The sequence below is a fragment of the Rhizopus microsporus genome (genome assembly GCF_002708625.1).
Source record: "Rhizopus microsporus ATCC 52813 unplaced genomic scaffold scaffold_3, whole genome shotgun sequence".
NCBI lineage: Eukaryota > Fungi > Mucoromycota > Mucoromycetes > Mucorales > Rhizopodaceae > Rhizopus > Rhizopus microsporus.
In genome coordinates, this window is record NW_019671918.1 from 1,076,447 (window position 1) to 1,104,391 (window position 27,945).

General features: G+C 37.9%; 10 protein-coding genes across 10 annotated transcripts; 3 read left to right on the top strand and 7 right to left on the bottom strand.

Moving 5' to 3' along the window:
• The first annotated feature begins 247 nt into the window (after window positions 1-247).
• On the top strand, window positions 248-996 carry RHIMIDRAFT_89769 (uncharacterized protein). Its single transcript, XM_023615843.1, has one exon. It carries the CDS (start codon window positions 407-409, stop codon window positions 905-907), a length of 501 nt encoding a protein of 166 aa, XP_023469224.1. The 5' UTR covers window positions 248-406; the 3' UTR covers window positions 908-996.
• Window positions 997-1,303: 307 nt separating this feature from the next.
• On the top strand, window positions 1,304-7,637 carry RHIMIDRAFT_289903 (ARM repeat-containing protein; the record flags this gene model as incomplete). The annotated part of the gene is made up of 9 exons (XM_023613682.1): window positions 1,304-1,563; window positions 4,808-4,921; window positions 4,989-5,070; window positions 5,120-5,285; window positions 5,339-5,710; window positions 5,774-5,944; window positions 5,994-7,006; window positions 7,056-7,210; window positions 7,261-7,637. The coding sequence occupies exons 1-9, from the start codon at window positions 1,353-1,355 to the stop codon at window positions 7,635-7,637; spliced, it is 2,661 nt and encodes an 886-aa protein (XP_023469225.1). The 5' UTR covers window positions 1,304-1,352.
• A 310-nt stretch (window positions 7,638-7,947) lies between these two features.
• Window positions 7,948-8,264, bottom strand: RHIMIDRAFT_198603 (uncharacterized protein; the record flags this gene model as incomplete). Its single annotated transcript, XM_023606304.1, has 2 exons — window positions 7,948-8,077; window positions 8,134-8,264. 2 exons carry the CDS (start codon window positions 8,262-8,264, stop codon window positions 7,948-7,950), a joined length of 261 nt encoding a protein of 86 aa, XP_023469226.1.
• Window positions 8,265-10,004: 1,740 nt separating this feature from the next.
• RHIMIDRAFT_272733 (uncharacterized protein) lies at window positions 10,005-10,386 on the bottom strand. Its single transcript, XM_023612340.1, has one exon. It carries the CDS (start codon window positions 10,334-10,336, stop codon window positions 10,121-10,123), a length of 216 nt encoding a protein of 71 aa, XP_023469227.1. The 5' UTR covers window positions 10,337-10,386; the 3' UTR covers window positions 10,005-10,120.
• Window positions 10,387-12,789: 2,403 nt separating this feature from the next.
• Window positions 12,790-13,369, bottom strand: RHIMIDRAFT_234866 (uncharacterized protein; the record flags this gene model as incomplete). The annotated part of the gene is made up of 2 exons (XM_023608243.1): window positions 12,790-12,917; window positions 12,994-13,369. The coding sequence occupies 2 exons, from the start codon at window positions 13,367-13,369 to the stop codon at window positions 12,790-12,792; spliced, it is 504 nt and encodes a 167-aa protein (XP_023469228.1).
• RHIMIDRAFT_89817 (aldehyde dehydrogenase 3 A2) lies at window positions 13,160-15,640 on the bottom strand. Its single transcript, XM_023615844.1, has 10 exons — window positions 15,404-15,640; window positions 15,057-15,341; window positions 14,983-14,999; window positions 14,856-14,918; window positions 14,679-14,796; window positions 14,505-14,616; window positions 14,356-14,437; window positions 14,008-14,302; window positions 13,833-13,952; window positions 13,160-13,777 (listed from the first exon to the last, which is right to left on the bottom strand). Exons 1-10 carry the CDS (start codon window positions 15,468-15,470, stop codon window positions 13,416-13,418), a joined length of 1,521 nt encoding a protein of 506 aa, XP_023469229.1. The 5' UTR covers window positions 15,471-15,640; the 3' UTR covers window positions 13,160-13,415.
• A 313-nt stretch (window positions 15,641-15,953) lies between these two features.
• RHIMIDRAFT_89855 (uncharacterized protein) lies at window positions 15,954-16,261 on the bottom strand. Its single transcript, XM_023615845.1, has one exon. The coding sequence runs from the start codon at window positions 16,201-16,203 to the stop codon at window positions 16,033-16,035; it is 171 nt and encodes a 56-aa protein (XP_023469230.1). The 5' UTR covers window positions 16,204-16,261; the 3' UTR covers window positions 15,954-16,032.
• Window positions 16,262-17,908: 1,647 nt separating this feature from the next.
• RHIMIDRAFT_289907 (uncharacterized protein) lies at window positions 17,909-19,000 on the top strand. Its single transcript, XM_023613683.1, has 4 exons — window positions 17,909-18,088; window positions 18,148-18,232; window positions 18,287-18,321; window positions 18,381-19,000. Exons 1-4 carry the CDS (start codon window positions 17,960-17,962, stop codon window positions 18,792-18,794), a joined length of 663 nt encoding a protein of 220 aa, XP_023469231.1. The 5' UTR covers window positions 17,909-17,959; the 3' UTR covers window positions 18,795-19,000.
• Window positions 19,001-19,751: 751 nt separating this feature from the next.
• On the bottom strand, window positions 19,752-20,899 carry RHIMIDRAFT_248676 (uncharacterized protein; the record flags this gene model as incomplete). The annotated part of the gene is made up of 2 exons (XM_023610549.1): window positions 19,752-20,020; window positions 20,089-20,899. 2 exons carry the CDS (start codon window positions 20,897-20,899, stop codon window positions 19,752-19,754), a joined length of 1,080 nt encoding a protein of 359 aa, XP_023469232.1.
• A 326-nt stretch (window positions 20,900-21,225) lies between these two features.
• On the bottom strand, window positions 21,226-27,851 carry RHIMIDRAFT_234870 (uncharacterized protein; the record flags this gene model as incomplete). The annotated part of the gene is made up of 5 exons (XM_023608244.1): window positions 21,226-21,445; window positions 21,500-21,605; window positions 21,657-24,557; window positions 24,612-26,141; window positions 26,273-27,851. 5 exons carry the CDS (start codon window positions 27,849-27,851, stop codon window positions 21,226-21,228), a joined length of 6,336 nt encoding a protein of 2,111 aa, XP_023469233.1.
• Between the last annotated feature and the right edge of the window lie 94 nt (window positions 27,852-27,945).

Here is a 27,945-nt window from a genome sequence, read left to right on the forward strand (position 1 = left end):
AGACGATGATTCTCCGTCCTAGTTATCGCTAGGACACATCTAGATGCCTTCGGGGTAAGTTGTATGTAATAATTTTCTTACATAACTAACTGTATAATTCTTTATATTCTCTCTTTGGTACTTATTACTCTCACTTGCATGTCGTCTCCTTCGCACGTATTTTATTTTTAACCTTTGCGTAAATACTTTTTTTAATATGTGCCAATTATTTTTTTCATACATGTCATAATTTTATCCTCTTTCTGAAATTTATTTTTAATAAAACAGTATTACAGTTGAGTACATACTTACCCTTTTGTAGTTTGTATTCATCTTGATGTAAAGGCAATATTTCTACTTAATAAGACGCGATCAGTCCTTTTCAGGCTGGCCGTACATGTAAAAATGTCATAATTGCACGTGAATAATGGTTCTTTTGATCAAACTGAATAAAGTCATGTCTAACATGGCGTCAATATTGAAAAGCTTTGGTGACAACATCATAGGTAACGCTTGTAACATTAGCCTATCTTCTGATGCTTGTAGTGCTCACCTTTTTTTAGAAACAAGTGTAATTGAAAAGATGAACATCAATTTCAATTGCCCTGATTGCCAAAGTCAATCTGCTATTTCTAGGACGTTCAGCAAACATGTCCAAAAAACACACACACACATACACACACACAAAGGAAGTTATTCAACAATATCTAAAGCTGTAAAAAGAGGCAACTCTGAAACAAATAATAACGAAAGTGCTTCCTCAGTTCTTGTAAAGCATCATAAAGTTAATGAACAAGAGATTGTTTTTAGTGTCGATAACCCAATTACATTCCAAACACTATCAAGTTCATCCCACATTCAAAACAACTGTATTGGTGGCAAAGACTGGAAAGCTGAGATCCATTCCGCTAATGTCCCCAAATGGTAAAATATATCCGTTTATCACAGCTTCAGACAATATAAGTGATGTATTATCTGATGGCTCAAAAATAAAAACGAAGGCATTTATCATTCGGGCTGTGCATGTTTCAGCAACTGTTGTCTTCCGTTTATGCAAAAAAATTGTAAGAGACATTCTCTCTAAAATGAAGATATGCTATATTTTATTAATGAGCATCCTTTGTGAGTCGTAATTTGACAGATTTTGCACTGCAGCGAATATGCTTCCTGCAGTTTATGCATTTGCGAAGAAGTGATCAACAAAACAAATAGAAACAAGGCACATTGATCTAGCCAAGAATAGTAAGATGTGTTTATAGCCAATAGTAAATGGCCATGACAACAGTGTCTACATGAATCTGTTTTAGTATAAAAGAAGGACAATGTTTTTCATAAAAGAAGCGCAATCGTTTGATCTCATACTTTTTTACACAATGCAAATCAAGTTTATTATTCTTACCATCTGTGCTTCTCTTGCCGCTACTGGCTTTGCTGCGCCTCCTCCCTCAGTTAGCAAACCTGCTGATGCAAGTAAAGATGCTATAGGATCTAATTCTCTTGGAAACCTTAGTGGTACTCTTGGAGGCGGTACCGGTCGTCTCAGTGGTCTTCTCGATGGTCTTCTCGGCGGTCTTCTAGGTGGTGGTAAAAAAAGTAAGGGAAGAAAGCAACCATCAAAGCCACAATAATGCTCAATTAAAAGAGAACTCATAATGTCAAAGTATAACAAAGCATCAGTAAACTTGATAGTTCTTTTTTCAAACATATTCATTTTTTGTTTTTTTGTTTCTTTTTGTTTCTATGCGTCATCAAGACTGACGTGTTTTATTCAGAGTAAGAAAGCAGGTACATTTAAGCAATTCTTTTAATTTATAATAAAAGAAAAGACCTGCTGTGATTAATAGCCCAGTAGCACAGCTATCAGAAAGTGTATACTTTAGAATTTCCAATGTCCATTGAATATCATAGATATATTTCTAAGTCTATATGAGACTGATAGCGTTTAGGAAAAGAAAAACGAAAACACTGTTCGACTAATGATATATAGAGTAGCATCCGAACACTGTAGTACTATGATGTTTCTTTCTTGTTGCTTATCCAGGGGTCTGATGCATTATATTATTGATCACAAAGTAGAGAAGGTGCTGGGAATGCTGTATATTCAAATGGAAAAAAAGAAAGAAAGTGGGATAAAACCTAAGCTACCCTCAGCATTATATTCATACATATTCATCTTTTTTTTCTTCTTGCCCTTGTATATACACATTGTGAAAAATTATGGAGAACCACATAACTGTTGCTCTCCGTTATGACAATTAGCTAAGCATATGTCTATAAGAATGAAAAATGGAGCCTCCAAATTTGCTTAAACTAGAAGGTTACCTGATCAGGCATTATGTCTCACTGACATCAATAGTATCCTTTCGCTGTTTCTCTTGTAGTTCTGATCCAATTTTTATTATAAACATTGTTGCATTAAAAGCATATGCTCATACATACAATGTTTTGAGACATATTCGTTCCCTTTTGTTATCCAATTATTAAAGCAAATATTGTTAGGTAAACATATGCTAGACAATCCTTGTAAGCTGCTTATTGATATGCTATGCTTTCACTCGTTTATTGTTTTTTCATCAATGGACACATTTCAGCAAGGTTTAATTGAAATAGTAAAAGCAGAAAAGGACATTGTTCTCTCATTTTAAAGACATGAGTCAGCATTAGTAAAAACTGACTTCATACGTTTAAACAGATTTTTGTTTATAAATAATTAAAACCTCTAATGGGCGCACAATTGTAATATTACATCTTTCCCGTCCGAGAGCAGTTCAGAAAGGAGGGATAGTGGTTACTAAAAAACCCTTTTGGGATCAAGGGTAAAAATGCTTTAGAAGGAGCGAATGGGGTCAAGTGTAAGACATACTTATGAGAAGGAGAAGGGAGGAGCCATTCTAAGAGTCTTTGCCCGAAATGGATGGGCAAAGAAGGCGGAAGCTTAGCGTGATATAGGTAATCGAGTTCATATAGGATTCTGCATATAGTTGGCCAGCGGATGCTTCACGAGAGTGCTGTGTTAGGAGAGCGAGGTTTCCTGGTAGGTAGCATATTTAAAAGGAAGGACAATGGGTTAGAGATGGTTTCGGGAATCATGAGTCTACGGTGCATCTGGAGACAGTGAATGGTATGGACTTTTGTGAAGGGCTGGCCAGGGTGCCGAGGACAGGTTTTGTATGGGCCAACAAGAAGCCAGTCAAGACGCCAACGTATACAGCGACTTCTTTTTGACTTGGATATAGGTAGTCATAGGACAATGTCGAGAGAGATAGTTGGGCAACAATGCATAAAGAGAACGGAGGCATGCGTAGAGTGTTTATTGTTGAGATTGTCTTGGTGGTATTCTCGTTGTATCGACCGTAAAGAGCGACGATTCAGGGACTCTGGGTTAGAGGGCATCGCTTCCAAATGGGAGACCTAGAAAGCTTGTACCATTGGGAGTGGCTTCGGAGCTGGAGGACAAGTGGAAGAAGATAGTGTAACAAAGCATCTCCTGGAAGAGTAAAGAAGCGTAAGAGGAGCTGAGGTTGAAGAGTATAAGCACGCTCCTGCATGGTTGATGATTTCGACATATGTAGCATTACTGTTGTGGAGCATGTGTGAGAGCCACCGAAAATCCGACGCTAACAGGTGTTTTGAGCATCTTCCAGTTGCTTGCTAAGGAATGTGGTGATCTTGATAATGGCAAGACCGTATTCCAGTTGAGCACAGACAATGCGGCTGTAAAAGCAGATACCAAGAAGAAGGGAAAAGCCTTCAGGGCGAATACCAATAGCCGACAGTTGGTTCATAGTGGCAAGGGCCTTGGTCTTATTTTGATTGACCAATTCAACTGCATCGAAATAACCACCTGGGCGAAAGGGAATTCCGAGATAAGGAAAGGAAGGTTACTTTGGAATTGGTTCGCCATAGAGGGTGTAACTTGGAGACGGTTGCATTGGGCCTAGTATAACACATTTACTTGGATTCCATTGGTACCCAAGTTTGTAACTATGATCTTCGCAAGGCTTGAGGAGAGCTGGCGTATCGGCCTTAGTGACTATGAGAATCACATCGTCAGCGGTTTGAGCTGGCTGTCGCCAGCCCGGAAAAAGCAAAGAAAGAAAAAGAGAGAGAGAGCGAGCAAAGAGGAGAGCAAAAAAGAAAGTGGATGGGGCCAAAGTTTGGTAAGAACCAAACTACCTCCAGCTAGAACCGGGTTAGTTTCGATTTTATGAGCTATAATACTATACATCAGTTTCTTTACAAGAGTAAAGAATATAACATACCTTAGGGCTAGCTGGGGAATGGCTGATCTTACTTTTTGGTCCAAAGAAGAAAAGAAAAAGAAATCAAGATCAGATTATTTAAATAAAGTCTCTAACAACTTTTTCAGTTACGAATTTTTTATAAGTGTTGACCACATTTATTTAATCCTCAAAAATATCAAGCTCATTTTATGTATTATTATAGGTTGTCTTTTTAATAATAAAGAAAAGATTGATAAATAGAGTGTAATTGTTATTGATCTTGTAATATGTGCGAATAATTTATGAAAAAAAGTGTATAAAAGAGAGAAAAGTATGAGCCAATGAGTGATCATTTGTTTCAAAATTTCCCTTTTTGATTTCCTTTTTGTTGTTGTGCGACCCTTCTTTCTTTTTTGCCACTTCTTTGCCTCTCTTTGTCTAGCCTTTGTCTCTTTCTATTTCTCTTTTTTTCTCTCTCTCTTTTTTGATTATATAAAAAGAGACAAACCCATTATTAGCATATAGAACTTATATTTTAGAAATATGGCTGGTAAATAAAAAGAAAAAAATATGATAAAGGGCTTATTACTTAACCTTTTTTCAAGATCTCGGTTTTGATTTTACTGATGATGACTATGAAAAAGAAGACAATTTAACCAATGATGTCGTTGAAACTATTCCTACTATTAAAGAACCCCTACCATCAGAATCTAATGAAGGTAATTATTAAATATGGGAAATATTCATGTGAATCACAAATCACTCATTCTTTGTTCACTTAAAAAGAAGAAGATTTACTTGCAGATGAAAAGTGGACACCTGCTGAACGCGTGTATGCATTTAAAGAAGGCGACATTCTTATCCACAGGTTGTTATTGTTAAATGTGTGTGTATTAGAATTAATATTTGAAGGGTAGACTTTTATTAGCCAAAGAATTACCAAATGCACTAGAAGAGCTTGGTACTGAAGCATCCGTACAACATGTGATACCCATCATGGAGAAATTATCGTCTGATTCAGATGACACAGTGAGAGAAACATTTTCAAGCGAACTGGACCAAATATTACTTTATTTTTACAAAGTATATATTTATAAATTTATAAAACAAGAGACACAGAAGCTAATACTTTATAGAACACACCTTGTACATTCACACGTAAAGAAGACAGCACACAGGATAAATCATTTGCTCCTCTCATGATCACTATCCTCTTGGACCAAAATTCAGCCGTCGCTTCACTAGGTCAGCAAGCGATCATTACCGTCGTGAGCATGTTATGTGAAAACGATATGAAAGACTTGATTGATTCAGAGATACACAAGGGCCTCATCGATGGACTGATGGCCATTGTCGACGGCAAATCAAAACGACCGCATTTTGAGGATCGCCGTGTGTCGATCGACAATGAAATAGAGAGACGTCGGTCGTCTACACCTGGTTTTGAATCAACAGAGGATGAGTTTGATCAAGGAGAAGTCAGCTTGGCTAAAGTGACATGTATATCAGTAAGTTTTTTGACTCAAATAATAAATTGTCATTGTGTAACTGGGTGCCTTTCTTTTTGCAAGTTAGTTGCGTCGATTGCAAATATATTGGGCAAAGAAAGATGTGTGGAAACTTGCTTGCCGATTATTGAACAGCTTGCGTCCGATACGATGTTTTATGTTAGAAAAGAGGCAGCGGCTGCCATTGGAAATTTGGCACTTGTACTCGACACTGAGTTAGTAGAGCAGCGATTGGTAATAAAGGCCGATTGTGTTGTATGTTTGCTCATTCATTGCCCTATAGCTCCCACTGTATCGTCAATTCTGCGAGGATCAAATCTGGCATGTGCGTAAATCATGTGTACTAGCACTTCCCTCAGTTTGCAGCGCACTATCAGATCAAGCCAAGATTGATCTGACAGTGACAAGTGTCGAAACTTTCCGTAACGACGTCTCACGCAGTGTACGCAATACATTAGCCGATATTGTTGGCGAACTCATCGCACGATTTCTACCTGCCGACTGGGAAAAGACAGGTCAACCAGGCAAGATACCTGAACCACTCCTGTCTTACTTTCTTTCCTTGGGCGCTACAACGGCAAACAACAGCAACACGCAGATGCTCAAGCTCGAAATAGATCGACCCTTTATCTGTGCCTATAACTTTCCGGCCGTCGTTATGACCGCCGGCGCCGATTTTTGGGACACTCACTTGCGTGAAACTTACTTGAACCTGACCAAGGACTACCAGATCAAGGTTCGTTGCACCTTTGCGCACTCTCTGCACGATATCGCACGCATCATCGGCCCTGAACGAACCGAACGTGACCTCGTCCAAATCTTTGCTCTTTATCTAATGGACCTCGATGACGTCAAACAGGGCGTGCTCGAACATCTGGCTGATTTCTTGGGCACCTTGGCTGTGTCCTCACGAAATGAGTATATTCCAATCCTTGCCGAAGTCTGGGATGGCGTTGCTACCAACTGGCATCTGCGCAACATCTTGGCTCGTCAACTTCGTGAGATCTCTTTACTCTTTGATGCCTCGCGAGTGGTCGAACATGTCCTGCCCCTCGTCGTCCGCGCATGTCATGACGAATTCGCCGCTGTCCGACAGACTGGCGTTGGCGTCTTCCCTGTCATCTTGGATGTCGTGAGACATGCTGTCGAGGAGGACGGCGAGAGCCTGTCTCAGGCAGATGGGTACGGTGACGACGTTGTCGAAAACAAAAAGAATTTCGCTCTTGCCTTACTGAGTCATGTCATGGAGAGGCTGGACGAATTTGCGCGTTCAAATCATTACCGAGGTCGACTTGTGTAAGTCTAATTGACAAACATCAAAAATATGCTCATTTTTTTTGTTTAGATTCGCTCAAATTTGTCAAGCGTTGATCGAATCAGGTATCGGTGCATCTGATTTTGCCTCCTTCTTCCTACCTCGATTGGCGCCTTTGGCTCATGACCCAGTGGTCAATGTACGTATCGCAGCCTCACGTACGATTGGTACAATTTATACGAACGGTAAGTTGATTGGATTCTGTCTCATCCTTTTTTTAAGACAATATATGTAGAACCTTTTTGCCGAGAATTGAGTGGTATTGCTGCTCCATCAAGGACGGTCAATGAAGAGTCAGGACATGCGTTAGATCAGATGACATATCGATTTGCATTAGATAAGGATAGTGACGTTCGATCATTTGTGATGGAGTTTGTAGATAAAGATGTATTGGAGAAACAGCAAAAGAAGCTAAAGCAGCAAGAAGAAGAGCAGGCTTCACAAATGGAGGAAGACAAGCAGGCGACACAAATGGACGAAGATAAGCAATCTGCGCATATGGACGAAGATAAACAGTCAGCACATTCGGATGAAGATAAACAACCGGCACAAATGGATGATAAAAAAGATGGAGAAGATGACGTTATGTCAGAAGCAAAAGAAGAATCTTAATCTCTTAATCACTAATAACTTTATATATATTTATATGTATATGTATACAGAGAAACACATACACTCCAGCTTATATATATATGTATAAATATATATATTTACTATATTATAACTCAAGTATTATATATATATATACACCCCCACTCCTTCCCCTTTTTCTCCATACTTGCTTTGTGTATTATTTCACTCTTTATACATAAACATGAACATATATTTCAGAACATATACAAACAAAAAGAATACACTTTTTATTCTATAAATATCTTATCTAATAAAATAAACAATTCATATTTTTGCAGGGGCAAAATATCTAAAGACGATCACGGGAGTAGACTTTATCGAACTTTTGGTTGACAGTCAAGAGCTTGACTTGGGTATTTTGGTCAATGTTTTGCCAAGGATAAGGGTTGCGAGTACGATCCCAGACGACTTCAGGACCACTATTAGATTGTATATGAATAAAAATGATATCATACACACATATTATGTTACTTACCGAGCAAGACGGGTAAGGTACCAACCAGCCAAGGAACAAGCACCACCAACGACAACAAAAATGGGAGCAACTTCAGGCTTGTACCAGATAGACCAGAAAGACTTTTTGGCAGCGTTGGCGGCAGCAGACATTTTAAAAGAGATAAAGAAAAAAAGAAAAAAAAATTAAAAAGGGTGGCCCTGTCCTATTTAAGGATTGTCTAATCTAAGTTTTAATTGGCTAACTGAGGTTCGTTTCATATTACTCAATTGAGGCTTTTGATTGGTTAAACTGGTTCTGCTCCGATCACAATGGATCGTGGGATTTGAATTGACCTATTCCTTAGACTCTACATTGCATTCAACCAAAGTAAATACTTGTTATTTTTTGGAAATTATTTCGGAAATCGCTAAATAGGTCGAAAGTCATTCATTTTATTGTTCCTATTTTGGATCTTAAAATAGTAATAATGTGTAACACGGTGCTACCTCCACGCACACAGAATCTTTGGTTATGCATTTTTAATCAAGTATTCTCTGTTCGGGATTATTGTTTTTCAATAGTTTTCTCCTTAATTTTTAACCTTAAAACCAAACTATTAGAAAGTGAAAAGACAAAACGAGGAACAAATCATGATTGATTTTTAGAAACAATGAAGCATGATTTTGATTTGTCAAAAAGTGAATAATTTTATCTGTTTTAGTCTGAGGCGATTGGTTTATGATTATGTTTCCATCCCTTCCTTATTGACCACAACGAGTTGGCATAATGCTGATGAGAAGCATTCAGTTTTCATTATCAAAGTGTACCACATACTTTGCAGGTGTATAATCTCTGATTCCATAAACTACTTTTAACCTTCTCAAGGAGCAAAAGGCTGTACACTTGATGTATCATCAACTATAATTGACAGCGTCGGCTGTGCTTCTTTCTTTTTGTAAATTAGAATTACCTGTACGGCATGTCGATTGGTTAGTATTCAATTCCAATATCAGCACAGACGAAACAATGGCAGCAAGACGTGGGGAGAGGGAGAGTAGGAGATGAATCAAAGCATTTCATTGGTGAAATGGTCAACTCCTGGAGCCTTGTGATTGGGAAGCTGTTGAGTAATCGTTTGGATCATAGTTGCTGTTAAAGGAATATTGCTATAGTCTGATGCTGTTGTTAGTCAAAATGCTGATGCTAGCATTAGAGCCAGGAGTGAGTAGGAGAAAATAAATGCTAGATTATAGTATCAACAGCTGCTTGTGGGCCAGCAGAATGATATTACATTGGCTGTATAGTATGTCCTGCGCAGATTTTCTCATAGTAGCAGTGACTTTGACGTAACTTTTTGCGCCTGACTGGCAATAGGTGGGTTCAACTGAATAGCCAGCTGTGCTCCAAGTTTCACGGATCGTTTGGTCTCGTTCCTTAATTGGTTTGCGCAGTCGGGCTACTTCTTCCTGAAATTGGAATAGTTGTGTCTATTGATGTTTTAGGCTAGAAATATATAAGTTATTGACGATATACGAAGATAAATCCGTGGATGATGTAGGAGATACTGTCTCTAGGGGTATTGTTGGAGAAGTTTCATTGAATTAGTGGACGTAAGGATTAGTTGTAACAGTGTCATCTTGAATGTCGTGAAGGAGATCTTCTAAGCTAGCATCACATATTTAGAGGTTTTATAACCCAGTGCATACATGTAAACAAATTAATCAATACTACATATATTCATCATATAGAAGCAGATTATTCATGCTTAGAGAAAATGTAAAACTGATCTCGTGGAGTGTACGAATACAACTTATTTTTAAGCTAAGGTATAGTGCTTTAATGAAATGCTTCACAGTTTTACTTGTTTTATTGCTTTAAAATAAATCACAGTCTTGATGACGCATAGAAACAAAAGAGATTGAATAATAAGTGTGTAAAAAGAACAATCAAGTTTATTGATACTTTGTTATACATTGACATTATGAATTCCATTTAATGGAACATTGTTTTACTGCAAGTTTAGTGGTTAAAGAATTCCAGGGATTAGAGTGCCTCCTAATAGCCCTCCCTTTTTTTTACCACCGGTAACGCCTCCAAGAGTACCACTAAGGCTTCCAAAAGGATCAGATCCTACAGCACCTTTACTTGCACCAGCAGGTTTGCCAACTGAGGGAGGAGGCGCAGCAAGGCCGATAGCGGCAAGAGAGGCACAGATAGTAAGAATAACAAGTTTGATTTGCATTTGAGTAAAAAAGTATGAGATCAAGCTGGTGTGTGTCTTTTGTGAAAAACACTGCCCTTCTTTTATACTAAAGCAGGTCCATGTAGACACTGTTGTCATGGCCATTTACTATTGGCTATAAGCACATCTTACTATCTTTGGTTAAATGAATATGCTCTGTTTCGCTTTATTTTGTTGATCATTTCTTCGTAAATGCATAAACTGCAGGAAGCATATTCGCTGCAGTGCATATGATGTTCAGAGCTAATTTTACGTCATATATTGGCCTACCTGGACTGACAAAACAGTTCTGGCGTAAGATAAAAAATACATGTCAGCACGTTCTTATACATCTATTCTGAGCTTTTTAACATACTTTTAATCGATTAAGCATAATCTTTATTTAATGATTCAAATGAGCTCAAAACAAATAAAAGATCATCATCAGGACAATCCATGAGAACGTTGCACTAGAAGACCCCTCAAAACTCAGAGGAAAGAAAGGGGTGAAAGGCAAGAGTTGAGTAAAAATAATAACGGGAAGTTAAATGAAACGATTAGTTCATCCAAGGATCTTCTGACCACATATGTATTTGATAGGGAAACTGACTGTCATAAAATAGCTGATTTAACTCATATAATACGGGACAGATAATTGGCCATCATTGTGGCCAAGAGAGGGCTAATGCAGAGGGACTCAAGAGATATAGTAGAGATATATTCATAAACCATAGCAGTGAATATTTTATATTTTTAGATATAATAGGCTTTGGTGCATACTGAAACGGTCTATAGCTATGGTCCATCAAAAGTTGTCATATATGATGGCTTACTACCATGTAGACAGTCTAATCACCACCGTACACAGTAACAGTACTCTGAATTGGACATGGTATCTTGAACTGGACTGACCTTGGGAGGCATTGCCGCTACTCATATGCATCAAAAACAAGGCGTGATTTCTTCCTATCAGAGCCTTGAACTGCGCAGCACGCTGTTCTTCGTTTAGAACAAATGCTTTGGTATTTCCCAAGACTCAATTTGTTTACCCTTAGACTTGATGCCGTTTAGTGCATGAATGATCGATATTACTTCTATTATCTACCCATTCAACTAGATAAGCCATACATCCTAATCTTGCAAATGGTCGATGTCGGATCGGAATTGCCACATCCTAGCAATCGTTAAGAGCACCAATATCTGATTTTGCAACTAACCCAAAGTCAGAGTCATGTTATTTCTCCAGCTGTTGATCAAATGTAAACTGAGTGTAATATCGAGCACTTGGCCACAGCTTATTTAATATTTTAGATGTTACTCGTTCCTTAGATTTAAAAAAAACCGCTGGTTCATTTCGTTGTCTTTCAAGTCCATCTGATCGCTGTGAATCATCTGAAAGACCAAAGTTATCGCTAATGTAACGACGTCGTGGCGTTGAATTGAAAAGTCTTGAAGCAGCATCAAATACTTCAAAACAGACCATGAAAGAAACACTACCCAATAAACGATTGAGAATAGCTTTTCTTTTTTTTTTTCTGATATTCTTGCACGCTGTTTGTCCTTTCTGTTCTTTTCTGCTCTATTTTAAGCAAATTTCTTTGATTGACATGAACAACTATCACCCATCTGCTGTTGAGTGCAAGGTTACACGATTTACTATAGTTATATTAAACCCTGATTTACTTAAAATACTACAAGATACAAAGGAGCCGTGGAAATCTATAAAAAGCTAAATGTCAAAGATTAAAGGAAATGGACACAAACCAATATCTTCTTAACGTTGATTTCTTACTGTATTCGTTGGTATTCGAAAGAGTAACAATGGGTCCTAAAGCGTTGCACAGGGTCATTTGTAGAATAAAGGAAAAGGTAAGTCTTATCTTATGAAAACTCGACTACTTGAAGCTTTTTTGCTTGTTGTCAACTTGTTTGGCCTTTTTCGCATATAAATGTGACATTTTTTTTTCCCTTGAATTGACATGCATCTACAAGTAATATTCCGTGAAGACTGTATCAAGCTGTATACGGAGCAAGACTATATATTGTAAAGCTCTGGTCGTATATATTTTTAAACTATTTTTGGCCACAATGAGCATTTGTTTATATATTAGTAATATGATGTTAATTGTGAATTTATCCTAAGCATAGTGTATATTTAAGGGTGATACCCGCAATCATTTTTTGTTATCTTAAGCCATAAAAAAAATCTCTTGAAAAGGGGTTTTATTATAATAAAAAGGACTTCCTTTTAGTATTTGAGATAACCTTTAGGAACAAGGTATATTGTGCTTGAAAAACACAGGATAAGGAAGCCATAGATGACTATAATATAGGAAGCAAGCATTCCTCCCCTCCAGCAAAAAGGGAGGTAGTTTATACAATGATTATGAATTCCTCTGTTATCTGCAAATAGAAAAAATTGATTGTTATTGTTGTTGTTGTTGTTGTTATTGTTATCGTATATATTCTTTATATTAGTAATAAATGCTGGATCCTTCATCAAACAAGAATTCATCATCCACTTCGCCTTCATCTTCTTTGATATAAGCAAATATTCGATCACATTCGTTATAATACTTAAACATAGAGATCAGCTGTTGGTCTACAGGTTTACCAGCATAGGATTTATGGAATGAGGATAAAGCGAGGGATATATAACGAGGAAATAATATATGTACCTTGGTCATCCTTCACAAGAGAAAGTTTATATTTTTCCGCTTCAGTAACTTTCCACCAGGACTTACCTGTTGCTTTACTGATAGCTTCCCAGGTAGTCCATAACCAGACAATTTTATCGAGAATATCTTTAGGTGTCTTTGCTTGATGAGAAAAGGCAGTTTGAGAGAGATAATTGCAATAGGACATTCGTTCGTCATCGTATATAAACCTATTTGTGCCTTCTCCTATTTCAATTTCTAACTCAAGTAATAACAAAGTAACATCTTCATCAGTCCAAAGACAAGTATCATGTGTTGCTAAATGAGCGGCTAATTCCCTTCTTTCTTTATTCTTTTCTGTTGAATCTGTTGAAAATAAAGTATTTGTAGGAGACATAATAAATAATAATAATAAAAAAAGGGAAAGAAAGAAAAAAATTCTTTTATAATTTGCTATCGTTTTGAGAAACAGGAGACTTTTTGAAAAAATAATTCAAAAATGCACCACAAAAGTTGCTGATAAACTTGATCTTTCCACCAACAGTGGGAGGCATAGAATAAACAAAGGCATTGAGAATAGTTACCTTGTCATCATTATAAGGAGGGTATCGAATAGCAGTGACAGATTCCATACCATAATCCTTTACCATGGTTGACCTTTCATGAGTAAAAGTCAAGAAGGACTTTTCACCATGATAACTTCCAGAACCAGAAGGACCAATGCCTCCGAAAGGTAAAGAAAGTTCTTGAAGATGCATGAGAATATCATTGACTAAGACACCGCCTGAGTTGGTTCTATCAAGGACTATATATTCATTTTGTTAGCCCAATGACGTCAGGAAATAGTTATATATACTTACTATAGTTGTATTCCTTTTTATCACTTGTAAAGATGTAAAGAGCAAGAGGATAATCTCTAGAATTCACAATTTGAATGCCTTCTTCAACATCTTTAATAGGTACAATAGGAAGAATGGGACCTAAGGGCAAAAAAAAAGGTTAAATGATATAAAAATAATCTACCAATGAACTTACCAAAGATTTCTTGCTGCATAAGGTTAGGATCATCCGGGTTTACTGGACAGACAAGAGTAGGAGCAATAAAGAGATCTTCACGATCCGTCTGTCCACCAATCACAATCGTCTTGGGATCGCACTTATCGAGCATTCCCTTTAAGCGATCGAATTGACGATGATTGATAATACGACCATAAGAATTTGATTTTTGAATATTTTGACCATAAAATTCATCAAGAACATCACGGCAAGCCTGGATAAACTTCTCAACCAAGTCTTCTGTGACCAAGACATAATCAGGCGCAACACATGTCTATATGCCATTGTGAGTACAATGAGCCAACGACTGGGATGTTACTAACGTACCTGACCGACATTGAAGTATTTACCCCACATTAGTCGATGAGCAGTAACCTTCAAATCAGCTTTGGATGTAACGAAGACAGGTCTAAATGTGCAACATTTAATACATGTTTGTCCTACTTTTGTAACTTTTTTCTTTTTGGATACTTTACGATTTACCACCCAATTCGAGAGTGACAGATGTCAAATGCTTAGCAGCAGCAGTCATGATGATCTTGCCAACTTGACCATTACCAGTGTAAAAGATGTGATCAAAACGTTGTTCTAAAAAGAAAAAGATTAACTCATATTCAATGGGCGACATTAGATTAAAAGGTCACCATTACCTAAAAGAGCAGTTGTCTCAGGGATTCCACCAGAAACAACAGCGTAAGCACGAGCATCTAAATACTTGGGCAAGAGAGTAGCAATTGCTTTGGCAGTGTGCTCAGAGACTTCAGATGGCTAACAGGGGGGAAGATAAAGTTAAGCTTACTTGTGTATCATTTGTTCTTTTTTCATACTTTGATAACAACACAATTACCGGCTGCAATAGCACCAACAACAGGCATTAAGAGCAAGTTGACCTATAACAAAAAAAGAAATAGGTTACACGTTGATGTTTTTTTTTTGTTATAAATGTAATCCTACAGGATAATTCCATGCACCTATAAGAAAAGAGATCAGTTAGCAAGGTCAAATATTGAAGCAAGGTTCTTATTTACCAATAACAAGAGCAACACCCTTGGGATCCTTTCGAATATAGGTCTTTGTTGATGCACTAAACAAAGATCGCTTGCTAGTGTGAGTGGGTTTCACCCATTGATCAAGGTGCTTGATCATGTATTCGCACTCGTCGACCACAGGAGAGATTTCACCAATATCAGCTTCAATTCTGTGTTTACGCAAATCCTTATAGACAGCATCGAGCAGAGCTTCTGCGTTCTCAAGACAGAATCGAGCTAAATTGGATAATTGTTGCTTACGAAACTTGATATCCTTTGTCAGACCTGACAAGAAAAAGTAACCATAATTTAATATTGGATCAACAGGAACAGAGATGAATATTTACCAGTGTCAAACTGCTTACGAAGCGAGCCAACAATGCCAGGGATATCTTCAATAGGAGTGAATGTCATAATATTAGTTGCTTATAGAAAGGAAAAAGAGAGGAGAGGAAAAGAATAGTGTGAAGAAGAAGAGATGAAGAAAGATATTTATATAATAATTGTATCCAAATAATCGGAACTAAATTGTGTACGATTTCTGAGATTACATTTTGTAACAAAAAAATACTACCTTAAAGCAATGGAATATTAGTAATGCCCTTATAAGTTGCTGAATACCGGATCAATCGTTGATAGTAAAGTTAGAACTTGCTCTATAGGTGTAAAGATGCTAGTATATATGGCGTAATTGCTTTATATGGAATATTCCCATATAATGAAAGGATTAATGAAATATGAGACTATAATCAAGTACATCCACAAATATATCCTTAATATCTCATTCACATATTCTAAAGACAACGCCCTAGTGATACTGTGCTGTTGACAGGGAAACTTGTATCAATATAGAACTAACAAGCTCAAATGGAGTATTTAGAATAAAGTTTATTTTGAGCCAACAAAGAAAATTCATATCATGCATGAACAGTGCTTACCACAGTATAAATATTAAAAAAAGACGTGTTTGCTATCATCACAAAAGTGCTTTGGTTGATTTATTATAATATTTAGACGCAAATACAGTCATGGCTATACAAGAAAGAATATATCCACTAAACTTAAAGAAAGCTGACCGAGAAAACTGTCTTTCTTCTTCTGGTGTACGAAATGATGCGTATATCTTCCACAGGTTGGGCAGAGCCATCTTTTTTTTTTTCGTTTGTAAATGTCGAACCTGATGTAGGTCTGCTTTAATAATAAAAGAAAAACCCTATTTTGGAAGGATTCGTCAATCACTTCTTTTTTAGTGACTTTGAACTGTGATTAAAAAAAATACTCACATAATTATCAACAGTCACTATGACCATGGATCACCAAATGGTATCACAATCAACTTTGTATTTATTCTCGTAAAACGCGATGTTACTTTAATTATTTGTAATAATGAGCTTTCTTTATCCATAAATTCATTTGTATTTTTTCGTTATTATTATTATTATATTGTCTATAGCGTATGTGAAGTTACTTGAGCAGATTTCAAAGAGACATGGCTTTTTTTCTACTGTATATGTTGCTTATGATAAAAGCTTTAAAGGAGATTGGAAACAAAGGCTTTTAAATGTTGTTGAAGGATTTCCAGAGTTTCCTCCTGAGTTGCAATAATTGGAAGTACGCGAATGCCAGAGGCTCAGTCGAACTATACAACGTCAGATCACAACATTGAACAAATTGAAAGAAACAGACAAAGCATAGATGCAGGAGGTTATTTCAATGGTGTATCAAAACTTTTTCTATTTCGAAAATTTCCTCTACTGAATCCCCTCAGAAGCCAACACACTAAGTGTAATCTATTCTCTCAGTGTCATTGACCTTGGTCTTAAAGGAACAAAAAGCAGGAATTAACTGAAAAGAATTTATGACATTCTTAATCAGTGTCATGGATATCTTTTATTCACTTTTCTTAATCCTATTGAAAAGGTCCTTGAGTCAAATTGAAGACGGTTGTACAAAAGGCTCTCCAAGGATAGATCGTGACAACTCGGCTGAAAGTGTCAAGAATGAATTAGACATTCTAACATAATATCATTCGGTCGAACCTCATTTTATTTTTGGTCGGTGAAGCTGGCCGTGACACTTTTTGAATAAACTTTAACCCTTCTCACGTGGGTAAATTGGCTCTTGGACGAACCTTGCAAAGATTATAAAAATCTTGTATTATTCAAGCTCTTAATGACATCATAAAATTGTGTTTCTATCAAATTAGACTCTATTTGCAAGAGTAGTCTTTGCACACAATGCCTGGGTTATGTGTATCTTCATGTTAAGACGCGTCTGTTACTACTCCTTAAACACTCATTACCATATTAGGTATTGTACAACTTGATTGAGTTGCCACAGCATGTTTAATGATGATATACTTTTTTTTTATCCTTTTTTGAACTGCTCTTTTAAAACAATAAAATATAAAGCCATTGTTCTAGAGTCTATTGAATGTTGTCTTTAGGTTCAAAAAAGCAATTTAGATATATGATGCATGTTTAAATCAAAGTAATAATCAGCATGATCATTCAGGGCCCTTTTTTTAACCATAAATAATTACCTTCAATGTCATAATACTCATAGTTGTCTAATCGAGCTTCAAGGATCACATGTAAAGAAGAAGTTATTGTGATTATTCGCACAACAACATCACTCGTGTATCATGTTAATACTCCGCATTAGTTGCATATAATGCTAGTTTGCATAATTTTTAAATGCTCATCAACAACATGCATTCTAAATGGAGTGCATTGAAGTAAAGATACTCTCTGCAGAATGATCAGAAAAAAAGATGAGCGCTCTATTTATAAAGCAACAAAAAAAACAACTAAAGACAGAATTTAAAACTCCTCGTCGTGATTCTCTGTTCTTTTTCTTTTCTTTTCTTTTCTCTTTACCTTTTTTCTTAATAGTGCAATAAAATGTCAGTAAAGGAAGTAAGACTACTTATCAATGCCATTGGCTTGTATTCCAACCTATATGCACTGAAAAATATAAATTCGACGGTCTTACAAAATCCTTATTCTTTGGGCTTTGGTGGTCAGTATCAAGTAAGTTGACAGCACAAATATTATGGTGGTAGACAAGTGCGTATTAAAGCTTATTATAGTATTTGACAATTCTTGGACTAGTCACAGCTACTATTGCCTTCGGTTTAAAGATCCTTCGTTATTTTGTACCCACGTTTTCTTCTTGTAACATTGGAACAAAAGCATAGTGTTTTCCAATACTAACTTTTTTTTTAACAGTAATATATGCAATTGTGACAAACATTGCAACACCTGTAAGTTTAGAGCCAAAAAAAATACTTTAAACTGCTTGCTTACATAATACTTCATTCAGATGGAAGGCCTTATTAGCGTCTTGTATTGGTCAATGCTACTAATAGACCCTCGTCTGCTCGTGCCTGAGGATTTACCACGTATTCCTCTTCTCTTAGATTTTACCCTTCACCTGTTTCCTGCCATCTTTTTGTGGATTGACTTTTTGATGTTTGACATAGACTTTGTCAGGTCCAATGCTCATGTTCTTGTTATTTACTCCTTCACCTTATTCTACTTCATCTGGTCCTCATACTGTCATTCGAAAAATGGCTATTGGCCATACCCTTTCCTCGGTGATTTTACACTATGGATGCGTATTGGCTTCTTTGTCATGTCTGGTGTTCTCTGCTGGGGAATGTATGAGCTAGGAGCAGCGGTACACGCAAGATTACATAGAAAACCTGTGGTGAAGAGTGCCCGCTTAAAGCAATAAAAAATGACTTGTTGATGCTGATATAGGCATCACATAGTTTATTCAAAACACATGGTTTCGTTTCAAAGTGACATATTCTCTTTTCTTCAACTATGCGAGTAAATTCATGTTTCACGTTGGATCTTTTACTGAAAGGTAGTTGTTGCTAATATAATTTAATGCACGTATAAAATAAACTAAGTAAGGAATTGTCTAGTCAGTGCGCCCTTATTAATACACTTTTATTGAAACTTGAATGGGGATGTTTCTTTGATGACCCCCAACGGATTATTATAATGTCCATATTTAATGATAAATATTTTTTCATTCTGCATGAATATACGTCCAGATCACATATTATGACGTCTCTTATACTCAGACAATGAAATACTTTATCGTCTCCAAGATCTCTTTCTCTCAGTAAGTCTGTTCAGGGTGTTATCAAATATAGACTCCCTCTCCCTTCTTTTCCGGCTTCTAGCCCTTTTACAGATAAATTGATGATCTATTGACGAAAAAGGCTAATTGGCTGAAAAGAAGAAAAAGAATTTTTTCTTGTATAATGACAGAAAGTAATACAATCAATAAAAAAACTATTATATTTTTAATTAACGTTTTATGTGACCTAATCAAAGCATCGATAATTCTGACTTTAAATAGAATGATTGGCAGGAACAAACCCAAGTGGCAATAAGCTTTAGCAAGACGATCAAAAGAGAGAGAATGCGTGTATATAAAGAAGAGGTGTTACATTAGTCTTGGCAAGAGAATGAATTAAAATACAGCAGATTTGATTTATTGAATAGAACAAAGAGAGACATAACAATACAATATTTTTAATGAAGTAAATAAGCAAAGCATAAAGAATAAAGAAAATCTTATAAATACAAAATATAAAACATACACACACACACACACATATATATATATATATATAGATATTAAAATTGTTGCCAAGTAAAAAAAAAGAAAGCTGATTTAGTTTGGCCACTTTGAACCCAGCCAACCTAGTTTACCAAACACCTTCCAGAGAACACTCGCCTTGTTTACATCAATACAGCAAGCCTTTTGTGCTTCTGATCTTCTAAACAACGAATTGTCTTGTGATGCCTTATGTGCAGCTAAAATTAAAGCATATTTACATCTTAAATATTGTTCAGGTGTCAATCGAAGACCAGATGCAATGGGTACCTCGCCAGGATGAAGTTTTTCAAAATAAGGCATTGATTGGATCCTCAGAGGTGAGCCTAGATATCAACACATTAGTGTTTCCTTTTTTTATGAGATAATCTACATTTTAGCAGACAATCCTTACCTTTCCAGGCAACACGAATTCCAGCCCGGTTCTCAAGCGCATCTACTTTTGGAATCCAGTCTTCCTTGCCTTTAAAAATAGTAGCAATATCACTGTCAGCAGCAACCTGATCAAAGAAATAAGCTGCATCTCTCTTGGCTTTGTTGCTATTAATAGCTCCCGTCTGAACATCTTCATTTTCCATATCATCCTGGTCATTCTCTTGAAGTAGGTTTTGATCACAGACTCGACTTAGCAAGTCACCGGACACGTTCCCATCAGTCAAAGATGATGATGTGGCGTGATACACAGCCTTGGGTTCACGGTTCCTTGACTTTGCCACGCTTTTACTACTGCTGATATCTGATGCCGCCAAGCGTAGCAATTTTCTCTTTGTAGTACAAGGCATGTTTCTATTCTTTCGTTTACGTGTCTGATCTTGAAACACAACCTTATTATATGGCGTTGTAGGGGACATTTTCTGCTTCAAAAGGTACGCAATGGGTATCGTGAACGATCCTTGAGTTGTTGTAGGGAGTGAGCACTTGGGCTTGCGCTTTTGACGGCATAATGGTGGAGATTGCCGCGGGTGGATGGCATAAGAAGCTCGTAAAAGAGGTTGCACAATATATGCGTCCAAGCCGTCTCGGCTCTGGCCATCTTTTCGTAATTCACACGTTTGTAGATTGAATGCCGATAGTGTAGACGAAGGGGGTGAGTCAGGAACAGAATCTGGGCGTATAAAGTCTTTCCTGTCAACTGGATTGCAAAACCAAGCTTCTACTTTGCGTTTAGGGGTCATGGGTGGGGAAAGGATGTTTGATTGAGTCATGTTAATATATCTCTGTATTATGCTAGCCTTTTTTTTTCCTCTATCAGGGAATATTAAAAAAGGAGAAAGAAATGTGGTTGAAGCTTTTTCTTAATGAAAATCGTTTATCTATTTATATGTTTAAAGATAAAACTCAGATAATCAACAAGTTAAAGGAGTATACTATGTAGATTGCCTTTTTATTTATTATGCCTGGAATTAATAACAATGAGAACCGGCCCCAGTGCTTTAATAATAAAGAAAGAAAGAAATAAAGGGTCAAGGGTAAATAAAAACAAAATGATATACACAAAAAAAACAATAAAGAAACCATTGGGGTTTCACCCTTACGCTTGCTCGTCCTTTGTTTCTACTGCCTCGTTTTCAACATCAAATAAATAATGGTAGTTCAGTATGAGATATTTAACAATGTTTTGATGATGTCCTAGATTTGACATGGTTGTAGCAAATGATGCAGGCCCTGGTGCGGGTTGTAGAAGAGTAGGTCCAAAGACGATGGCTAAATTGGTTGCGTACATGTGGTTGATGCCTTCGAAATCAGTGACGCTATCAAAAAATGTTAGCTATGGTTGTTTAAAATAAGAATAAATGATGACTTACGTAATAAAATGTTCAATAATCTTCTTGAGAAGAGTATAATTGGAATAGGGTAGCTTTTTCAAAACCTCTTTAATCAAATAGACCCTTTGATCGTGATCTTCAGAAGCTATGGATAAAGTTAGTATGTGCCATATATTCTGTATTTTCCACTTTTTACCTGATGCATTAATAAATTCATCATAATATGTATAGGTGAGTAAAGGTTCGGGTAGTTCACGTAGAAATTGTTTAAAGGCGTCTGCGATAACATTGATATCTGCCCATCTGGGATCACTGAGATCAACCTTGTTGACATCCTTATTGAATTCTGCTTTTAATGCAGTCACGATGGATCCGGTTCCTGCTACACGGTAGATGCCTACTTCTTCAAGACCACGGCGTTCGATCTCTTTTATACATTTTTCTACAATCATAGGCACTTGACCGTCACGCATGAGGACATCTAAAGGAACGCCATAGACCGATTTTCGATTAGATGTGGTTTGGCTTCTCGATGCAGTGAGCAAAACAGCGCTCTGTCTTCTTTCAGATTCATTATCCATTGATTCGGCAATTAATATGCTTTGACGCTTGGCCGCTCCTTCTCGTGCAGTGTCGTTTATCTGTCGCATCCAATCATACATGTCTTCACGGTTCATCGCTTGGAACAGGTACTGTCCGCCTTCTTCTGTGACAATACGAAACACAAAATCTCTCTTCATGTACGTACTGGCGACGGATGTCGTGGAGTGGATCAGATTGATGACCGTCGATGCTTTAGTAGCAGCAAGCTGATCGTGGTTGTTGCTGATAGGGAATATATGGTGAATGGGCGAAGACACGAGAGAAGGCGGTCGAAGCCCCTTGAAGAATGAGTTGAGTCGTGGCATCATGCTCTGTGGTCGTTCGTGTCTTTCAACTGCCCTGGCTTGTTCTAGCTGTTTCTTTTGCTGTTTGTGTTGAAACGTGAGCCAACCTTTGTCGATACGATCTCTTTCCTTAAAATCTCTCTTTAGTTTTTCTGTTTGCTTTGCTACTAGGACGCTAAAGATGGCCGTCTTTGACGCGTGTGATTTGCTTGAAGGACCGCGTAGGCCTTTACCGGATGAACTGCCCTGAGACGCGTTCTTTCTACTTTCAAATGCAGCATATTCCTTCAGCTCTTTCCAAGATGTATTGGATGTGTTTGGTGATATCAGAAAAGACATACTCAGTCCTTTGCTTTCCAATCTTTTCTCGTTAATGTCCATCTGTACGTTAATAATCAAGTGCAAGAAGTGATGGAGATATCGTCTTTTATCAAAGTTGATGGTAGTATCCTTTTTGTCAACCGCGTCAGGCATTAAAAAGCAGATCTCTATGATTCGTTCAAATATCCAGCCCAGACTAGGAACAAGGACAGACTGGCTCTTGGGGAATGAAGCGAGCGTAGAAAACTCTTTCCTGTCCATGGACTGTTTCATCCTGTTTAGCAGGTTCTCGAGTGAGTCCAGACTGCTGTGGCCATATTGGAGAGCTATATCATTCCAAGCTTTCGTAAACAGTCTTACCTCAGGGCTGACGAGGGCACTGGCAACAGCGTTCTCGACGAACCCAGGCACTCTCTTCTTGGTAGCTGATTCAGACCCCTTTAGCTCTGGGAAAAGCGACATCTCTTCGCTGCACATTTTGCTGAGAAGGACAGTATGTAGGAATTTTTTGATACGCGATATTCTCGTCTTGATGTCAATCTTGAGCGAAGTCATTTCCTGAATGGCCCAGCTACGGATGATGAGATGCATGCAGTAAAGGTACTGTATCGAGCTTGGGAAGGCGAGTAGAAAATCGTCATCAGAGAATGCTGAAGGAGATATGACGGGTCGTTTCGCTCCTTGGATTGCTGTAAAGATATCTGAAATGACAATTTCATCTGCTGGAACGTGATAATCGGATACATGGAACGAGGGTGCATCGCTCACAACTGTAAAAGATGTCCATAGCTTGGAAAGACGACTAGGCTTTCGGGCAGGCAGCCATGCATATAGATCGTTACACTGTACTTCAAGAATATCAAAGGTCTGAGCCCAATCTTGGAACGTGGCAGCTTCAAATAACTGACAAACACACTTGTCAACTTGTTCGAGCAAGACCTCGGGTGGATATCTATCAACAAGGCTGGCAGCATCTGGATCTACAGGCGAAGGGCTTACAGATAAAGGTGTTCTGTCGCTCGTAGCAAGTTGCAGCGTACTGACATAAAATTGTGATCCTTGCATCAGCTCGTGATACACTTCTTGGGCGCTATGAAGGCATTCTGGATTAAACTCGATTGATTTCATGTCATAGCAAGGCATTAGACTAGTTTGAATAAATCGATATTCTAGCTTGTGTATCTTTTCTCGAATATCGTTACTGATGTTCAGAGCCTTTATCAAATTTCTGCGTTTCATGATTTCATCGTCGTTTACATTGCCATCGTTTTCATTAAGCAAGTAGCGTTCCAAATGCGCACGCCAGCTGTCAAGATTACCCTGCGCCTTTCTTAAGAATATGTTGACAAGTTGAAGAGATTGTGGTTCATCTATAAAGTCATAGGGATGTTCATCAATCCAGTAAAGCAACAGATCGATTATTTTCATCTGCGTAGAAGCAACCTGTTTCCAATCATATGACTTAACCTCAATACTATCTTTATCGCCTTGTTGTTGTGTCGCAGTCGTGTCTTGCTTTGTCTTGTCTGAAGGAAAATAGGTCTCGAGCAGTGTTAGAGAAGGATTCTTTCGTTTTGCTGTCAGCTTGCTGTTCAATTTAGCGTCCATAAATTTCTTTTGAAGCATGGTCAATAAGGACATGGTCGAACTGTAGCTGCGATAGGCAGTAAAGAACACATTCATGAAATCAATTTCATTCATGACAATCCTGTCTATCTGATACTGCAATCCTTCAGTTAAAGTGATCATTTGCCACTGCTCTTTAAGCGTGTCATGGTATGGGGTTACTCCATTCACGAGACATTCAATCAGGTTTACAAGATGTCCGTTTTTAACTGTCACCAAGAGCTTAGACAAAGAGGTGTTGCTACCCTTGACGTTATTGTCTTCTATAAAGAATGTTAGTTTCCCCTTTATATGCGCACATGATTTCGCTTTTTTACCTTCTTTCAGGATATCTACCGAGCTCAGGGAGTCCGTTCTTTTCAATGCCAGACTGTCTTTACTGCCTTTACTTCGAAGTATCGCACTGACTTTAAACGCGAGCTTTTCATGCTCAACAGCCAAGATAACTTCTCCATTATTAAGCTGTGCACCTCGGCTTTTCCAATGCGCTTCAATCAGTGCCTTTGTCGAGTACGTACAATGTTGACGGCCTGCAGCAATGGAGCCCAACCAAGTTTTGCTGTTGATTGCTTCCAAAATCTCATTACCATACGATTCATCATCAGTATTCAAGGCAGTTCCTGGAGGAAAAGAGTATGTCCGTTTTCGTAACGTTGCCCGGTCTGTGCTTCTGGATGGCGTCAAGGCTGCCTCTTCTACTACATTGAATAACTGATTGGCTTGCTTGTTTGATTTGTTATCGTTAAGGTAAGGAGGAATGATACCTGGGCTTTCATTCACTGTTCTTTGCACCTCATTATCCCAAAACATGCAGCTTTCCAAAATAACAGGAAACTGAAGTATAGAGGTCGAAGGAGGCGCTACACCTGGCATGTCTTGAAAGAGACGATGACGATCGTATGTCTGTCCAAAGATTTTCGGTTCACAAGCAATCGAGCACTCTTGTAGGTACTTGAAGTCGTGCGGCACAGAAACCAAATCTGTGACTGAATGTTCAAAAAATGATTGAAGCGGGCCCACAGCCTGTGCGTCCACAACTCGAGGCTGCTTTGGTGTCCACGCTTGAAGGCTTGTCTGGATTGTCTTGTAGATACAACTGCATTTTTCAAAATTGATCACGTTGGGCATCGACAGTTTCTTCAAGTGTTTCCTTTGACGATCTACCGCTTGTCGAATAGGGCCAAAAAATGGAAGTGTCTGAGAATGATCAAGGTCGAGCACGTGCGCGAACTTTAAATCCTTCTCCCAACTGTCTGACCAGAAGCTTTGCTCGAATAGTCCGTGATCTGTCAGGACCTGTGTCCACTGCAGGATAATCGAGACGAGGTCGCGCTTGACTAACTTCCATGCCTCTCTTAGTCTGACAATACCCACCGAGCAGAGTCCCATAGCTACCGCACACCATCCTGTCGCATCTCCAAGTTCATGTAGTCTCACGCCAACGGAAATCCAGTGGTTGAGTAAGCGTGATCTTAGCAAAATGCCATCTGTTCCAGGTTGTTCTTGTTGAGAATCGATCAAGATATGATTTCTGATGAGCTTTGTCAAAAAGTGAGGTGAAGCTGTAGTGAACAATAAGGAATTTAGCATCTCTGCCGAAATTTGGGGTCGAGGTAAATAAGATAGGGGGTCCATGAGAGCTTGTTTGTGCTTGGTGTATTGCGTCAAATGAAATAAATAGACTTGCTCCGCAAACTTGTCTGGACAGATCCGCAGGAATAAGGTAGGAGTGAGCCCAGTGATGAGCAAGTTAGATAGGTTGACAGAACCTTCTCCTTCGGCTGGAATATTTTCCATTGCGGTCGTTTCCATCTCTTCCTCATCGTTTAGGTCATTGGTTTGATATTCTGCAATTTAAATCATAAAAAGGAGGAAAGATGAGAGAGAGAAAAGGGAAGAGCAATTAAAAAAGGAGAGAGAGGAGAGAAATGAAAGAATGGTTAGTTTATCACTCTTCTGGATACAAACATTAACTTACTCGTTTCAGAAAATGCTGTATTTTTAGCATTTTCAGCTACCGTGTTTAGAACGAGCTCCTTGATTTTAGATGTGTCAGTTGAGTCTATATGATCCAAGAGAGATATGATATCAGTCGCTACATCGCCCATGATATCTAGCGCAAACTTATTGCACCAGACAGAAAAGATGTCTAGTAAATGATTGTCAAATTTTCCAGGCGAGTGTGTCAAGAAGGCCTTGATTTCCTCCAACACACATGATCCCGTTGTAAATGTTGAATAAGTCAATAAAAATGTGTTGACATATTCTTCATTGTCTGTCATCAGCAACTCTTGAACCAAGGCTGTCACAGTGCCACCCAGAATGATCTCGTCATCATCCAACTGTGATTTGTGGAGTAGATCAGGATGGTGTCTTTGTGTAGCGTCGTACATCCTGCCGTCATTGCTGGGTTCTAGATCTGGTATGGTCGCATTGATACTTGTCTCGGAAGGATGCAGGGATTCGTAATACTCAATGCTGCCATTGGATTTGCTACTAAACAAGTCTTCTTCTAAAAATGGGGGTTTTCTTTGATTGTTATTTTGAAACAGCTGAATCCATGCTTGACCAGCGTAATGGTACTGGGTTGAATAGATTCCCAAGGTGAATGGTTTGTTGACGTATGAAATGTTGAACAATGTCACACTGGGCTGTTTCTGGTAAGATGGGTCTGATTGATGAGATTTTATGGAAGAAGGCGATGTAGGGGAATCGACCAAGTCTGTAGTTGAATTGATCTGTGTCAGTTTGAGTTGCTGAATGGGAATCTTTTCTTCAATAGTCCACAACTGCTTCTTGTCTGGTCTGTAGCAAACATAAAGACATCCATTATGAACAACAAGCTGAACCGATCTCTTCGCTTGCATGTTGACAGGATTTAGTTCCATAAAGACTTGGCCTTGTGCTGGATCGATTGAACTATAAAAAAGAATCTGCTGTGCGTCACGATCAAATTCAGAAGAAACAAGTTTTAGACTAGCTGCTGTTGAAAGATCATGGCTGGATGAGGATATGCTTAAAGAAGGTGAAGAAGGAAAGAGAGATCGTAGTGGCGACTCGGCAGTAATCTTGAACAAGTATAGCTTATGTCCTCTCAAAACAACCTTGTATAATTTCCATCCTCTATCCAACTTTGCTTGTTTGTGAAACGGTCGAAAGTCTGTCTTTTTGAATAAATAGCCTTCTTTGATAACAATCAAACTCTTTCGTTTTTCATTATTCGTTGGTCGACCAATCAAATTTTTGTTATCCTCTTGTAAGAGTTTGTCTATGCCCATCATTGACATTGGTCTTTGGTTCTTGATGTCACGATCAGTTAGATCTGAGATCGACTGTTCGTCAAAGGATCTCGACAGAGGTTTATCTTGCTGTTGTTGTTGTTGTTGTTGAGGAATAACCAAGGGCTGGATCGTAAGTGATAAAGATTGTCTTTCCAATGATTTTTGATAATTGTTGCTTTGAAAGAGTCGATTCTTTATAAAATTGAGAGCATTACTTTGATTATTACGGACATTGGTATCTTCGTTATTATTGCTTTTTGATTTTTTAGACTTCATCGCCTTATAATTGGCGAATTATATGTATTATTTTTATATGGAAAAGAACAAAAGGAAAAGAAGGAAAAGAAATTTTATAAAACAAAAAAAAAAA

Excerpts from the sequence above, each read along its gene's own strand:
- RHIMIDRAFT_89769 (XM_023615843.1), top strand. The coding sequence starts at position 407 with ATGGTTCTTTTGATCAAACTGAATAAAGTCATGTCTAACATGGCGTCA.
- RHIMIDRAFT_272733 (XM_023612340.1), bottom strand. The coding sequence starts at position 10,336 with ATGCAAATCAAACTTGTTATTCTTACTATCTGTGCCTCTCTTGCCGCT.
- RHIMIDRAFT_89817 (XM_023615844.1), bottom strand. The coding sequence starts at position 15,470 with ATGACATTCACTCCTATTGAAGATATCCCTGGCATTGTTGGCTCGCTT. Across the intron at positions 14,438-14,504 it reads CTCGAATTGGGTGGTAAATC|ACCTGTCTTCGTTACATCCA; the intron begins GTAAAGTATCCA and ends TTGCACATTTAG. Across the intron at positions 14,303-14,355 it reads AATACTTCAATGTCGGTCAG|ACATGTGTTGCGCCTGATTA; the intron begins GTACGTTAGTAA and ends AATGGCATATAG.
- RHIMIDRAFT_89855 (XM_023615845.1), bottom strand. The coding sequence starts at position 16,203 with ATGGCTCTGCCCAACCTGTGGAAGATATACGCATCATTTCGTACACCA.
- RHIMIDRAFT_289907 (XM_023613683.1), top strand. The coding sequence starts at position 17,960 with ATGTCAGTAAAGGAAGTAAGACTACTTATCAATGCCATTGGCTTGTAT. Across the intron at positions 18,089-18,147 it reads GCTTTGGTGGTCAGTATCAA|TATTTGACAATTCTTGGACT; the intron begins GTAAGTTGACAG and ends AGCTTATTATAG. Across the intron at positions 18,322-18,380 it reads TGACAAACATTGCAACACCT|ATGGAAGGCCTTATTAGCGT; the intron begins GTAAGTTTAGAG and ends TACTTCATTCAG.